Source organism: Hypanus sabinus, chromosome 10 (genome assembly GCF_030144855.1).
Source record: "Hypanus sabinus isolate sHypSab1 chromosome 10, sHypSab1.hap1, whole genome shotgun sequence".
Taxonomy (NCBI): Eukaryota; Metazoa; Chordata; class Chondrichthyes; order Myliobatiformes; family Dasyatidae; genus Hypanus; species Hypanus sabinus.
Window position 1 is genome coordinate 25,189,690 of NC_082715.1, and position 16,361 is coordinate 25,206,050.

The 16,361-nt window shown below is 40.3% G+C and overlaps 1 protein-coding gene across 1 annotated transcript; it reads right to left on the reverse strand.

Moving 5' to 3' along the window:
* Nucleotides 1-1,014: 1,014 nt before the first annotated feature.
* Nucleotides 1,015-16,136, reverse strand: soga3a (SOGA family member 3a). Its single transcript, XM_059981521.1, has 6 exons — nt 13,754-16,136; nt 12,608-12,685; nt 9,312-9,458; nt 9,139-9,218; nt 4,359-5,739; nt 1,015-1,853 (listed from the first exon to the last, which is right to left on the reverse strand). The coding sequence occupies exons 1-6, from the start codon at nt 13,934-13,936 to the stop codon at nt 1,680-1,682; spliced, it is 2,043 nt and encodes a 680-aa protein (XP_059837504.1). The 5' UTR covers nt 13,937-16,136; the 3' UTR covers nt 1,015-1,679.
* Between the last annotated feature and the right edge of the window lie 225 nt (nt 16,137-16,361).

Consider the following 16,361-nt stretch of genomic DNA (forward strand, 5'->3'; position numbering starts at 1 on the left):
AGCTGACGAGATCTTTATGTACTTATTAATTAAAGTGGAAGAGGAAAACTGTCAGAAGTTTAATGACACTGAGTCAAAGAACATACTTCACACTGGAGTTGGAATTCATCCAGTAGTTATGACATCTGTGTCTTTTAGTCATGTCTAAAGACAACACAAACTTATTGGTTTAATAATCTGGTTCTCAGGGGCAACAAGTTTACAAGGGAAAACTTAGTTAGCTAGATACTTCTATTCGATATTTGGAGTTTAATTTCTCTTGTTCTAAACATTTGCTGAAAACATCTTAAGACCAATTTGGATCTCCTGTCAAAATTTGTGAAAGTAGGCACAATATGAATGTGTAATACAAGAGGGGGGGGGGTGTAATTTTAAGTTTATCAGAGGAAAATATAGGGAGGGGGATATCAAAGATGAGTGTTTTCTTTAACACTGAGTGTGGTGGGTGCATGAAACTTCCTGCCAGGGTGGGGGTTGGTAGAGGCAGATACATTAGGGACAATTAAGGTTCCTAGAGAGGCACATGGATGATAGAAAAATAGAGGGCTATGTAGGAGGGATGGGTTAGAATGATCGCAAAGTAGGTTTGTAGTCAGCTCAACATTGTGGTTCCAAGAGTCTGCACAGTATTGTACTGCAATATTCTATGTTCTAATACATGTTGTGCTTTGCACATAGCATCACATGGTTCCAACTGGAAGCTGGGCAAAGAGCTTGCAATACCACACACTGATTGTTAAAAAGCCTGTTAAGTTCCTGGTGGAATTCACCCATTTGTAGCTACAGAAGAACTGTTTAATGTGCTGTCAATGGAGATGAGAAAATGTAAAGGGAGCAGTTAACAAGGTGCTGTGTGTGTGTGTGTGTGTGTGTGTGTGCTTTTTCCACACCATGACCTGCCCCAGTTAAGTGTTTTGCCACAACAAAGTGTGGAATGATCACAGAGCAAGAGACTACAGCAAATATCAATATTATATATAAAGTTATAGTAAAATGAAAAATTAAAAATCTATATACCAGAACTAGTCAGCTTTATTTTTAATATTGTACATTTACTTTTTTTTACAGATGAAAACAGGTTTAATAAGACCAACATTTTATTCTTCAAACTGCCTTAAGTCATACTTAAACTTAATGAGACAGTCTTCTTGCTTTATTTTATACTTCCACATATTTTGAATTGAAATAAAAACCTGCTTTCTATAATTAGACTGCTGCTCACCATGAACATATACTATAGATGCCAACTGTCCCCTAAATGCCCAAAGACACAGCATCAACTATTCATGCATAAACAAACACATTTGCATGCAAATAACTGAGCTCTCTGCTCTTCATAGAATACAGCTGATATACAAGTTTGCAACAAAATACAGAATGTTATAGTAAACATTTGTAAAATAATAACACTGAATTATTTAATAGGATGGAAAATTATTAAATATTGGAAACGATTTGTTATGACATAAGTTAATTGAAAATTATGCAAAATGTTTAGATTATGACAGTCAATATACAGTAATTACTGGAGACTACCAATCATAATTTCAACAATTTATTTTTGTATGTTGAGACTAGTTGAAGGATATATACTGCAGAAATTTTTATAGGAATGAACTGTAGCATTATTTAAGAAAGCCATTATAATATCTGTTAATTTGTAAGGGGCTTGTAACACATTATATTGCTGAGGTTTTTATATCAAAACGGAAAGCTTGATTGCATTTCTGTGAAGGCCACTTATGTGCAGCTGGTGACCGTGTTGCCCATCGTGAAGGTAATCGCCGGTTTTGTGGTCTAGCAGGACGGGAGAAACTCCTCTCGTTCAATCTCACTGTCACAGGCAACAAAGTCTGTAGGAAAAATTTTTGAGTTAGCAGGAAGAAATGCTACTACAATTCTGCAACATCCAGTATATTTGGATATTTATTTATTTATTGAGATACAGAGTGGAATAGGCCCTTCTGGCCCTTTCAGCCATGCCACTCAGTGATCTCCCAATTTAATTCTAGCCAAATCATGGGACAATTTACAATGACTGACTAACCTACCAATCAGTACATCATTGGACTGTATGAGGAAACTGGAGCATCCAGAGGAAACCCACATGTTCATGGGAGAATATACTAATTCAAGGCAACAGCAAGAATTGAACCCTGGTCGCCTGGGCTGTAAAGCACTGTGCTAACCACTATGCTACCGTGCCACTATTAAAAGCTCTGTTGTTACAACTAATGCATGTAGCATAACATGATAAAAATACTAGGTCTTAGTCATCCTAAAGTACACAATTTCAGCCATTCTTATTAAAGGTAAGTGTTGGCGCGTGGCCTAGTGGGCAAGGCATCAGACTAGTAACCTGAAGGTCACTGGTTCAAGCCTCAGCTGAGGCAGCGTGTTTGTATCCTTGAGCAAGGCACTTAACAACACATTGCTCTGCGATGTCACCGATGCCAAGCTGTATGGGTCCTAGTGCCCTTCACTTGGACAACAGCGGTGGCGTGGAGAGGGGAAGGCCTGCAGCTTGGGCAACTGCCGGTCTCCCATACAACCCTTCCCAGGCCCGCGCCCTGGAAACTCCAGGCGCAGATCCATGGTCTCTACAGACCGATGGATGCCACCACCATTACAGGTAGGACACTTACATTGCAGAGAACATAGTTATGGATTCACCAGGATATGCAAAGTATAGAACAGTATGTCAGCAACACTGGAAATATTTCTACTGGAATCTAAAATGTTTGTAAAACTGTGAAAAGTTTTTTCTTGAAGAGTAAGATTGAGATGGATCTTGAGAGTGAAACTTTTCACTCTTCACTGCCATTGCTCTGCATCCCATGGCGTAAGCGAGCATGAGAATCAAGGAATTCTTGTCAGTGATTCACTGCAGGCCATCAGGATGTGGTCCAACAGTAGCTCATCACAGAGTTCAGTGAAGAAGGAGACACTTGGGTTAACTGCTCGAAGCAGTCTGTGTCTAGTCACTTAGTTTGTTGAGTCATTTAGTTCATTCCTAGCTGATACTGGAACCAGATTTATCTAGAGACTCTGTTGTGATTAAAAGTGCAAAAAAAAAATCCAAAAGCAACGACTGGGTGTTACGAGTGCAAAGGGTGACAGCAGTGGGGAGAGGGAGTGTCAGCATGAGGAAGCAACAACAGGCGAAAGAATTTACGCCCGAGTCTAACAATATGTGAGTCTACGTTGCTAAAACTCACAGTATGACTTCACTGAAACATTATATGCTGTACAAGGAGAGGCAATACACTTGATGTTCAGAAACATCTAAAACCATCCATAAAACATTTAAAATAATAATCCATCCTCTTCATTTAAAAAATGGTGGATTTTTCATTTTTAAATGAAAATGTAAATAAACTCAATTAATTAAAATAAGCATCCATTCCTCTCTACTGGAGTGAATGGAGTTGCTGACTATTCCAGTCAGCTGGTAAGATTCTTTGGCAAGACTCTGCTTTCATTTGCTCTCCATCAGAGCATATTTGGGAAAACCATGGCAACGTATGTTTAGGATGCATATTTAGCATCCTTGAACAACCTGATACTAATAGCAATATGGCACAGGACATCTTACATTTCCTAACATACCCTAGTAAGTTCAAAGGTGTTTATAACCACTTATATGTATTATTATTTGACTTGTTAAAATTATTTGACTTTTTTCCACTGTGAGATGTTTTTGAGTATTTCTAAAAAAAAAATTTAGGGTTTGACAGTCTGAATCATGATTTAGCCAACTGTCAAGATTTCTTCATTGATTTTAAGGGTAAGGCTTGTTAGGCACCAATAGAAGTTTAAAGAGCCTCCAGCAACACCCACAGGTTTCAACTGGACACGTTCTTATATTGATTTCAGATGTGCACCTACAGAACAAAATCTATTTTAAGTACTTTTTTGTTCAAGACTGTTGCTAAACTATCAAATTTACTTATGTCAGAAGAGGCCATTTGACTGTTCAGCATATGTTAGCCTCCAGTGCAGTCCCATCAGTCCCATTTCTCCCTCCCATTTCCCAATAACCTAATTTCTCTCATCACCCACCTACAACACAGTTAATTTCATCATCATCATCATCATATGCCATGTCATATGATTTGGGCAACCATGGTCTTCCATCTGTCTTTATGAGTTAATTTACAATAGTAATTAACCTACCTACCATCAGGGAAGTGACAGGAAACTAGGACAACTAGAGGAAAATCCACAGGGGAGATGGAGAATGTGGAAACTGCACAGAGATAGTTGGTGGTGGTCAAGACTGGACTCAGCACACTGTAGCCGAGGGACTACCTGCTGCACTACTCCTCGGTTACTAAAAACATCAAAATCCTGCTTACCATCGGTAATGAAAGTTGCTGCCCTGAGACCCCCTGGGATTGTTGTGATTGTTTCTTCAACTCCTTTTCTTGATCCGGGTGAACCATTTGAAAAGGGTGCGAAATCCTATTTGAATTTCCATGCAATGCAACAGGACAAGATGTGTGTTGCTTTGTACCATCTGCAAAACACACAACTTCATTCTTCACTTGAAAGGAAGGATTTGGTGATCTTTCATCGTTCCTCAATGTTGTGTGACCGAAATCAAAATTCAACCATGCATCCCTTAAATGTGTTGGATTGGAAAAATGATCTGAAATCACGTCAACCTTGTCAAGCATGTGCCTTTTATCGTTATCCGCCATCTGACAAGGAAGTCCATGGCAATGCTTTGGCTCATCTATTTTTACACTGGTGATAGACAGTGGCTTACGGGGTTTAACTGCATAAACTGCAATATTTAAAGGAAGTTGTCTGGTTGCATGGACATTACTTTCAGAATGAATTTCAATGCTAGATCCTTGGCCAGGAGTTGTTGCATACTGCACCACAGATTTTCCACATGCATCAGAGTCACGACTTTTGGTGCTCAAGGTGTTGAGGCTATCATCTTGTCCTGATGGTACATCCTTTGCAGACCACAGATGCATGCTACTGGTATTGAAAATTTCTGTTGCCTTTGAAGACCTTCGAAAGTTATTCTCTATTCGATTAGTTTTCTGAGGCAGAGATTTTCTTGGCCTCAATATTTTACCTTGTTTTTTCTCTTGCATAGGTAACACTTGGTTTTTATCTGAAGACAACTGTATTTTTGAACCAATATATTGGCTTTCAGTTACTAAGTCAGTTGCTTCACATGATACCTGGCTGCAATTATCCTCACTGCCCTTAGGACCTGTGTCATATCCAATAAATGGTGCTGATGTTTTAAAATCCCTTCCATCTTTCAGAACCTTCAGCCCTTGATTCTGTAGCATTGCTTCATGAGGGCCAGTACAACTTTTTCTTGCAACACGACTGTGTATTTCACAATTACTGTTACCCTCCTTCAAAGCATCCTCATGATCCTGTGAAAATACCAAGAATGTACTTGCAAGATACAATGAGGATGTCCTTGGTGGGATTGGTGGAGCTTTTCCTCTTGTGAGAGAAGTATCATTTACACCATTTCCTCCTGAGGGCCCAGCAGAAATTTCAAATTTATCCCAGGTGAAGTGATTCCTGTTTATCTCACTATGTAGATCTTCAGAACGTTTTTGATGTCGAGAAAGTATAGGCTGAAATGCTTTAAATGTATCATTTGGCATGTGGTTTTTCTCATCTGAAGAGGTTTCATTTATTAATAATTCACTTCCATTACTTTTCTCTTGGCATGCTTGCAGATACGGATAGGGCTTTTGTCTAGATTTAAAAAAAATTGGTAGCTTTTTAGCAACTTTAAGATTAATAAGATGCTGAATTAAACATTTTTGTTTTAATCATTCAGTTTAGGCTGTTCAGTAATGATAGTGAGTTCTAGGGTTTGATGTAGAGTACTATGCAAAACTCTTAGGCACATATATATATATATATATATATATATATATATATATATATATATATATATATATATATAGCAAGGGTGCCTAAGACTTTTCAAAGTATTGTAGTAATTTTATATATTGCACTTTTCTGCTGTTGCTACAAAAATCAAATTTCATAATTTTAGTGAGTGATGATAAAGCTGATTCTGATATGGTTCTCCACTGGAGTATTCTAAGCAGTTAAAAACATTGAAACACAGAAAACCTACAACACAATACAGGCCCTTCGGCCCACAAAGTTGTGCCGAACATGTCCCTACCTTAGAAATTACTAGGGTTACACGTAACCCTCTGTTTTTCTAAGCTCCATGGACCAATCCAAAAGTCTCTTAAAAGACCCTATCATATCCGCCTCCTCCACCGTTGTCATCATCTTATTCACCTCTATCAGGTCATCTCTCATCCTCCGTCGCTCCAAGGAGAGACAGCCGAGTTCCCTCAACCTGTTTTCATAAGGCATGTTCCCCAATCCTGGCAACATCTTTGTAAATCTCCTCTGCACCCTTTCTATGGTTTCCATATCCTTCCTGTAGTGAGGTGACCAGAAATGAGCAGAGTACTCCACGTGGGGAATAACCAGGGTCCTATATAGCTGCAACATTACCTCTCGGCTCTTATATTCAATTCCACGATTGATGAAGGCCAGTACACCATATGCTTTCCGAGCATCCTATGGACTCAGACCCCATGATCCCTCTGATCCTCCACACTGCCAAGAATCTTACCATTAATACTATATTCTGCCATCATATTTGACCTACCAAAATGAACTACACACTTATCTAGGTTGAACTCCATCTGCCACTTCTCAGCCCAGTTTTGCATCCTATCGATCTCCCACTGTAATCTCTGACTGCCCTCCACACTATCCACAACACCTCCAACCTTTGTGTCATCAGCAAACATACTAACCCATACCAACACTTCCTCATCCAGATCATTTATAAAAATCACAAGGAGTAAGGGTCCCAGAACAGATCTCTGAGGTGCTCCTCTGGTCACTGGCATAAGAACTTAAGAAATTGGAACAGGAGTAGGACATCTGGCCCATTGAGCCTGCTCCACCATTCAATAAGATCATGGCTGATCTGGTCATGGATTCATCTCCACTGTCCTGCCTTTTCTCATAACCCATAATTCCTCTACTATGAAAAATCTATCCAAACTTGTATTAAATACATTTACTGAAGTAGCCTCCACTGCTTCATAGGCAGAGAATTCCAGACTCACCACTCTCTGGGAAAGGCAGATTCTCCTCATCTCTGTCCTAAATCTTTCCTGTCTCTATCTTATCTATCCCTTTCATAATTTTATATGTTTCTATAAGATCTCCTCTCATTCTTCTGAATTCCAGCGAGTACAGTCCCAGGCGACTCACAGTCTAACCCCCTCATTCTGGAATCAACGTGGTGAAATTCCTCTGAACTGCCTCCAAAGCCAGTAAGCCTAAGTGGTTTTGGGCTCCTTTTCTAAAAGGTGTGCTGGCATTGGACAGGGTCTAGACGAGGTTTCTGAGAATGATTCTGGGAATGGAAGGGTTAACTATGAGGAACATTTGATGGTTCTGGGCCTGTAGTCGCTGGAGTGTAGACAAATGAGGGAGGGAATCCCATTGAAACCTATTGAATATTGAAATGTCTAGATAGAGTGGTTGGAGAGGAAGTTTCCTATATTGGCAGAGCCTAGGATTAGAAGCCATAGCCTCAATAGAGGGATGTCCATTTAGAACAGAGATTAAGAGGAATTTATTTGACCAAAGGGTAATGACTCTGTGGAATTCATTGTCACAGATGGCTGTGGACCCAAGTCATTGAGTATATTTAAAGCGGAGGTTGATGGGTTCTTGATTATTCACAGCATCAGAGGTTATGGGGCAAGGGCAGGAGAATGGGGTTGAGAGAGATAATAAATCAGCCAAGATGGAGTATCAGAGAAGACTGAATGGCCTAATTCTGCTCCTGTGTCTTATGATGATCCTGTATGTTTAGGTCTCAACCTGTTTTTTTGGAGGCACATGTTAAAAGCTGGCTTGGTACAACAATGCAGTGTATTCAATATTTCGTCCCAATGTGTTTCACAAGAATGCCAACAAACACTACACTGTGCAAGATTTTGGGGCAAGTGATTATAAACTTGGCCAATGTTTTAAGAAATTGAGAGGCAGAATAACAAAATTTAATCCTATGATTGCTCTAGGGACTTCAATATTTGGGAGCTGCATTTTGAATGTCCAGGAGTCCATCACAGACACAGTGTCAATTTGAAGAATTGTAAGGATGGAGGGCAAGGGGAAGAAGGCCTGAAAACAAGGATGACAACTTTAGAATTGAGGAATTATATAACAGGAAGCTAACACATGTCAGTGAGTGCTAATTATATCTTCTAATAAACAAGTATCATTTTTACTGGAGCCCTGTGCAGGAAAGCCATTGTAGCTTCCAGTTTAGTCTAATCTGCAGGAGGTAGGCCTAACTAAGCCAAAGGGGTAAGTGCTATTGTTTTTAAATTAGATTTCTCTGTGGGGATAGAAAAGGCAGGGCTACTTTACCATCTATTCTACTCACTTTTTTCAGAAGGTAATACTATCCAATTGTCAGCACACCCAGCAGCAGCCTACTGTCACTTGAAATCTTTTGCACATTTATTCGTCTACCATTGCTTAATTTTCTTTCTCAGAAATAAAGGGATCTGATTATCAATAATATGTATAGGCTTGCTGTAATAAAAGCAAAGGAAACTTAAATTGCACAGCACAGCAACACATACAAAATGCTGGAGGAACTCAGCAGGCCAGGCAGCATCTATGGAAACATTCGACATTTTGGGCTGAGACCTTTCATCAGGACTGGAAAAAAGATGAGGAGTCAAAGAGTAAGAAATTGGGAGGGGGGGGGGGTGAATAACCATAAGGTGATAGGTGAAACCGGGAGGTGGGGAGGGGTGCAGCAAACAAGTTGGGAATTTGATTAGTGAAAAAGATACAGGGTTGGACCAGCCCTGATTTATCTCCCCTCAGCCAGTTATGGCCATTTCAGTCTGACATATTGACCTCAAAAATGAACTTTTTACATGTCCATGTTTTTCCATCATTAATTTTACACTGGTCACCTGCCAGTCTTCTCAATTCAAAGCACCTTGGCAAAAAGTCCTTCATTTTCACTTACATACCATAAATTCATAGGAACTGCAATTTATAATGTTTCAGACATACTGATACCTTATGGTGCTCATTTTTTTCTGGACTTCCTCCTGATAACTGCATAGTTCTTCACTTACTTTTGCTATTTCTTGTAAAGCCTGTGGAAAAGACAAATTATAAGATGTAAGGGTGCCCAAACGTCAATTCCTTATCTCCAAATGTAATGCAATTTGAAGATGCAGATTACTTACTGCATTCAATGCACTGCAGCAGTTCTTATCATTCTCCGTACTTCCCACATTTTGACCGTGACCACCTTTTTTAAAACTTTCAAGTGATAGTTCTTCTATGAACAATGAGTTATTTCTATTCTTTTCCATGCCTTGATCTGTAGGGACCTTTAAGGAACAGTGATTATTCTATCGATAACATGATCTATAAAAAGTGAGAGTAATTTAATCTCGCAACAGCAACCAAATCAGAATAAAGAAAACCAAGAAAGCGCAAGATAATTTGGCTACATTAGATTTTGAAACTACATTAAAACTTGTGACAGCAAACAAACAATGGCTAACAGTTAAAGACTACAATCTTTGCAAGTAATACATATCCCTTTTTAGACAAAGAAAATGTGGTCTACCTCAATTAAGAAAAAGTAAAAAGCAGATTAAAGAAAAAAAAAGGCACATAATGTTTCCCAAAACACTGCAAGTCTGAAAATGTAGTTAAATTACATAATTCTGCATAGGAGTACCTGAAGATTGATTAAGGGAAGTCAGTACATGGAAAGAAGTTTACAAGTACTATGGAAACAGACATCAACAGATAGAAAAAATTAGCTAAAGATGTTGCTCCCCATGGCAGGCCGCGTCAGGCTCGAGGTCGCTCCCCACAGCAGGCTGTGTTGGGCCCGAGGTCAGGAGCCTGCTTCTCAGCAGATAAAGGCCCCATGGAAGGACTGAGTTCAAGCTGTTGCCCTCAATGCTGACAGAAGATGTTTTTGAAATTCCGAGACATACGTGATTATCAGTGTGGACTATAGTTTATATTAGTCTCCTTCAGTTTTTCTGTGTTTCCTTTCTTGTTGCTGATTGGCAGGTAGGCGATGTGTTACTTTTTTGAGTGAGGGAAGGGTTGAGTGATGTTTTTGCTGGTGGAACACAGCAGGCCAGGCAGCATCTATAGGGAGAAGTGCTGTCGACGTTTCGGGCCGAGACCCTTCGTCAGGACTAACTGAAAGGGAAGAAACTAAGAGATTTGTAAGTAGTGGGGGGAAATGCGAAATGATAGGAGAAGACCGGAGGGGGTGGGATGAAGCTAAGAGCTGGAAAGGTGATTGGCAAAAGTGATACAGAGCTGGCGAAGGGAAAGGATCATGGGACTGGAGGCCTAGGGAGAAAGAAAGAGGGAGGGGAGTACCAGAGCTCTGGTCTTCTCCTATCATTTTGCATTCCCCCCCACTCCTACTTTCAAATCTCTTAGTATCTTTCCTTTCAGTTAGTCCTGATGAAGGGTCTCGGCCTGAAACGTCGACAGCGCTTCTCCCTATAGATGCTGCCTGGCCTGTTGTGTTCCAGCAGCATTTGGTGTGTGTTAAACTAATCATGGCTGATGCTTTTCTTTTCTCCTTCTCAACCCCAGTTCCTGGCCTTCACCCTGTAACCTTTGATGCCATGTGCAATCAAGAACCTACACACCCAAAAACCTGGCCTCCACAGCTGCACGTGGCAACAGATTCCACAAATTCACCACCCTTTGGCTAAAGAAATTTCTCCACATCTGTTTTGAAAGGGCACCCCTCTATCCTGAAGCTGTGCCCTCGTCCTAGATTCTCCCACCATGGGAAACATCCTTACCACATCTACTCAGTCTAGGTCTTTCAACATTCGAAAGGTTTCAATGAGATCCCCCCCACCATCCTTCTGAATTCCAGTGAGTACAGACCCAGAACCATCAAATGCTCCTCATAGTTAACCCTTTCATTCCCAGAACCATCCTTCTGAACCTCTTCTGGACCCTCTCCAATGCCAGCACATCTTTTCTAAGATGAGGGGCCCAAAACTCTTCACAAAAAATCCTCAAGGTGAGGCCTCACTAGTGCCTTACAAAGCCTCAGTATCACATCCTTGCTCTTGAATTCTAGACCTCTTGAAAAGAATGTTTGAGGTGGGTGGCGTCTTTGATTATGCTAGCGGCTTTATTGTTGTATTGAGAAGTATAGACAATGTTTGTAGAGAGGAGGCTAGTTTTCATGATGTGCTGTGTCCACAACTTTCTGCCGTTTCTTGCAGTCACATGCAGAGAGCAGTTGCCATGTCAAGCCATTATGCATCTAGACAGAATGCTTTCTATGGTGCATCAATAAAAATTGATAATCAACGGGGACATGCAAAACTTCTTTAGCTTCCTCAGGAAGCAGAGCTTTCTAGGCCACGGTATTTCATGGCTATTACAGATGTTCAATCTTAAGAAGTTGAAGCTCTTAACATCAATCAAGACAAGAAAATGTTAACTACCACCCTCCTTCCTGAAGTCAATGACCAGTTCTTTTAGGGGTAACATATATGTCAACTGGTTAAATGTTTTTAAGGTTTAAATCTAAATTTGTTGGTGGTACATAGCTGGGTTTGAGAAAAATCTCTACCAAAGGAGGTGTACAGTGCTCCTTCCCTCCACTGGCCCTTGATTATGTGACCACTGACTCCAGGCAGACAATCTCTGAAGAGTATTGATAAAGAATGGGGTCACTCATCATGTAAAGACACTGCCCAGAAGGAGGCAATGGCAAACCACTTCTGTAGAAACATTTACCAAGACCAATCATGATCCATGATCTCCCACGTCATATGCCATGGCACATAAATATGATGATGTTGACAACACGGCTGGATGGCAGTAGGAATTGCATGGAGAATGCAGAGATTTCTGAGGGATATACAGAAGTTAGATGAAAGGTTGAGGATATGGCAGATAAAATATAATGTGGAAAGAGATGGAATCGTCCGCTTTGGTAGCAGAAACAGGTGTGCTGTTCAGAAGGACTTGCCCTATACTCAATTACTCGAAGTTAATATAGAGGAGCAATAACAAATGGAAGGCAACAATATACTGGCTTTTGTTGCAAGAGATTTTCAGTACACAGGTAAGTTTTCCCTGGCCAGGCCGTGTGGAACCAGAGTCACATTGGGAAAAGACCAATCAGTCAAGACAAGGATGAGGAAGAATGTCTTCACCCAGACAATAGCAAATTACCAGAATTCAGTATCCAAGCAAGGCGTGGAGATCGTTTGGTATACTCAAGACAAAGTGATAAACGTTTTATATATTAATGGAACTGAGGAACATGGGTTGGTGAAGGAAAATAGCACATAAGTAAAAGATCAGCCATGGTCCCACTGAAAGGCCAGAAAGGGTGAATGGCCTACTGTGGCTTATGTTCATCCAAAATAACATCATCAGTTCTTGCTGCTTGCACACTGACGCTGTTCACACAAGCATGGTCTATTTCATTACATTCAAGATAAGAAGCATATAAATTGCACATTACCCAGTCATCTCTTCTGCTTTTTCTTTGTCCTTGTCCATGTAATTTACATTCTTGTCTTGAATTTACATCCCAGTAAATCTATGAAGATTGAAAACCATGTGCACATGATGTAAATTAGAGTATTTCGTCAAATAGGTAAATTTTGTGATTCAATCATTCTCAAGTTCATCTGAGAAGTAGTAGTAGTGTATGCTCTACAATTGTTGATGAAAATAGTTTTTACTGTAATTAAATACTTCTATTTGTGGCTTTAAATAGATTTCAAAATTTTTTGCAATTATTTGTCACTGCTTTGAATTAGCAGTTTATGTTTAATTTCATCATGCATCATAAATCAAAATTATTTTTAATTTTTATGTATAAACATTTGTATTGGCTGGAATGGGAGGGGGGATGCTGGGGAGCCAACGGGGTAGTAACCCAAAAATGTTTGGGAACCATAGCGGTAAACGGTGGGGGAGTGCCGCAAATGGAAAATTACAATGTATAAGAGGTCGGAGTTGCTGAAGGGTGTGATCAAAGTTATGATCAAGTGGAGAGGGAATGCAGACCCTTGAGGTTTAGCAAGTTAAAGGGAACTCTCTGCAGCTGGTTACCAGTACCAGACTCCATGGGTAGACTGGATGGCTAAGGCATTCTCAGAAGCCTGAAGGAAGTTTGCTTCTGCAGCAGTTGCCCATATCATTCATGGTCCCTACACAGGAGTGTGTACTTTTCACAGAAAATATGTGCTGTAGGCCACTAGATCACCCTGTGTGTCTCCAGGTACATACTCCTTGCAATTATCAACGACCCAGAAGCAACAGGACAAACACTGCGATGAACTCAGTGATGTGACTGGTATTCCAATGAAATTCTGGTATGTTGTTACACAACCAGAACTTCTGGATTTCTCCCTGATACGAGCTGTTTGAAGAACATTTTGATGCCATTCCAAATGCTGTTCGTGCATGGGGGGGGGGGGGGGGGTTCTTTCTAACATTTTTCTGTCATTCATTCTTTGGGTTTTTTTCTGTTTCATGAATGTCTGCAAAGAGTAAGAATTTCAGGTTTTATACTGTATACATTCTCTGATATTAAATTGAACCATTGAATAAACTGCAAGACATGCCATTATGTACTTTTTAGATATGATAAATAGAACACCTGCTCTATCTTCCTCTGCATATCCTTCAGCTGACATTCCCATTCCTTTCTTTCATTATCAAAGCACTTCAGTAATTCCATCTTCTCCATGCTCCAATTTTTCTCGCTCTCTTCCAAATGCTTCTTCAGATCCATGGTGACCAACAAACACTGCTCTTTCCCAAACGCTTCCTTTCTTTCCATGCACCGTTTAGTTTTCTTTTCTTCTAGCTTTCGTTTATGGAGACAAGAAAGGAGTATTCATGAGTACTTCACATGTTATACCTGGACTGGGGAGCATGCCTTATGAGAATAGGTCAAGTGAACTTGGCCTGTCTTACTGGAGCGATGGAGGATGAGAGGTGACCTGATAGAGGTGTATAAGATGATGAAAAGCACTGATCATGTGGATAGTCAGAGACTTTTTCCCAGGGCTGAAATGGCTAACGTGAAAGGGCATAGTTTTAAGGAGCTTGGAGGCACGTACAGAGGAGATGTCAGGGATAAGTTTTTTACGCAGAGAATGGTGAGCGCGTGGAATGGGCTGCCGGTGACGGTGGGTGGAGGTGGATACAATAGGGTCTTTTAAGAGACCCCTGGATAGGTATATGGAGCTTAGAAAAATAGAAGGCTATGGGTAACCTTAAGTAATTTCTAAAGTAAGTACATGTTCGGCACAGTATTGTGGGCTGAAGAGCCTGTATTGTGCTGTAGGTTTTCTATGTTTCTGTGTAAATCAGCATGCATTGTGTGGGAACCTGCAATTGCCACCACGTCTCTAATGCCAATGTAACATGTCTACAACTCTCTAATCCTAACTGCAAGTCTTTTTGGAATGTAGGACGAGCATCTGGAGCAATGTGGAGAATGCACAAACTCCTGGGTAGACAATTTCAAGAGCACCTGCCACACTCCTCCTCAAACTGTGGGAGTCCTTGTGCAGGATTCCCTAAAGGTTAACTTGCAGGTTGCATCAGTGCTAAGGAAGGCAAATGCAATGTTAGCATTAACTTCCACAACACTAGAATATAAGAGCAAGGATGTAATGCTGAAGCATTATAAGGCATTTGTCACACCACAGTTGGCGTATTGTGAGCCCTTAATCGAAGAAAAGATGTGCTGGCATTGGAGAGGATCCAGTGGAGGTCCACAAGAATGATCCCGGGAATGAAAGGGTTAACATATGAGGAGTGTTTGATGGCTTTTGTTTGATGACTTGCCGGAGTTTAGACAAATGAGGGGGGATCTCATTGAAACTTAACAAATATTGAAAGGCCTAGATAGAGTGCATGTAGAGAGGATACTTCCTATAGTGGGGGGGTCTAGGACCAGCGGGCAAAGTGTCAGAATAGAGGGACGTTCATTTAGAATGGAGATGAGAAGGATGGTGAATCTATGGAATGCATTGCCACTGGCAGTTGTCAAGACCAAGTCATCGAGCACATTTAAAGCAGAAGGGTATAGGTTTTTGATTGGTCAGGACATAAAAGGCTACAGGAGAAGGCAGGTTAAGAGGGATAATAAATCAGCCATGATACAGTGGTGGAGCAGAATCTATAGGTGGGTTCCTATGTCTCATGGTCACAATCTGGACTTGGAAACAATGTCATTCCTGGAATTCCCTGCCCAACAGCATAGTGGTACTGAAGGACTGTAGTAGATTACAAAGGTACCTTGTCACCTCCTGCTCATGGGCAATCAAGGCCTAACAAAATATATTGACTTTTACCAGGGTTATCTTGATCCTGAAAAATAATGAAGCTTTTATTCACTTTGGAAAAACACTGAATCTTATACTGGCAAAATGTTATTTTTTTTGTATGTGATCTTGGTGATAGAAAATAAGCCATATGCTATTGACACAAAGGTAAGTCACATATCAAACAGTATGAATGACAGCACTTTATAGGGAAATTGTAGGGAACTGACAGATTGACTAAATAGAAAAAGTTGTGGCAAATCATAAACACAAGAAATTCTGCAGATGCTGGAAATCTAGAGTAACACACACAAAACTCCAGAGGAACTCAGCAGGTCTGGCAGCATCTATAGGAAGGAATAAAGAGTCAACATTTCGGGTTGAGACCCTTGATCAGGACTAGAAAGGAAGGGAGAAGAAGCCTAAGAATGTTGAATGTTCTAAACAAGACACTAGGATAGGATTACATTGAGAAATTGCTGGCCAGCTTGGCTAAAAGGGCCTATTCTGTGCTGTACTTCAACAAGGGGGATTAAAAGTTACTTCACAGATATACAATGTCTTGTTTAGAGCATTCCTGTAGTACTCCAAGTAATTTTGGGCACATAGAGCACATTAGAATGGATAGATTGACTTTAAAGGCAAGGCTGCATTGATCTTTCAGAGTTAGACATAATCTGGAAAATAATTATTGGGAAAATTTACATAAGATTGTATTCCCTGCGTTTTCAATATATGATTGTAGGTTAAAATATCAAGTGGAACTGAGAAGGACAGATAGAGAGGAACTATTTCCGTGGTCACGGAGTCTAGTAGTAGGAGCAGAATCTGAAAATAGATCAGGCCTTTCATGAGTGAAATTAGTAAACTATTCTACATACAGAAGATGGTAAAAACATTAGAATCTTTGAATAGTAAATCATGCTCTAG

Excerpts from the sequence above, each read along its gene's own strand:
- soga3a (XM_059981521.1), bottom strand. The coding sequence starts at position 13,936 with ATGGAAAGAAAGGAAGCGTTTGGGAAAGAGCAGTGTTTGTTGGTCACC. Across the intron at positions 12,686-13,753 it reads TGCAGAGGAAGATAGAGCAG|ATTTACTGGGATGTAAATTC; the intron begins GTGTTCTATTTA and ends CAATCTTCATAG. Across the intron at positions 9,459-12,607 it reads AAAGCAGAAGAGATGACTGG|GTCCCTACAGATCAAGGCAT; the intron begins GTAATGTGCAAT and ends TGTTCCTTAAAG.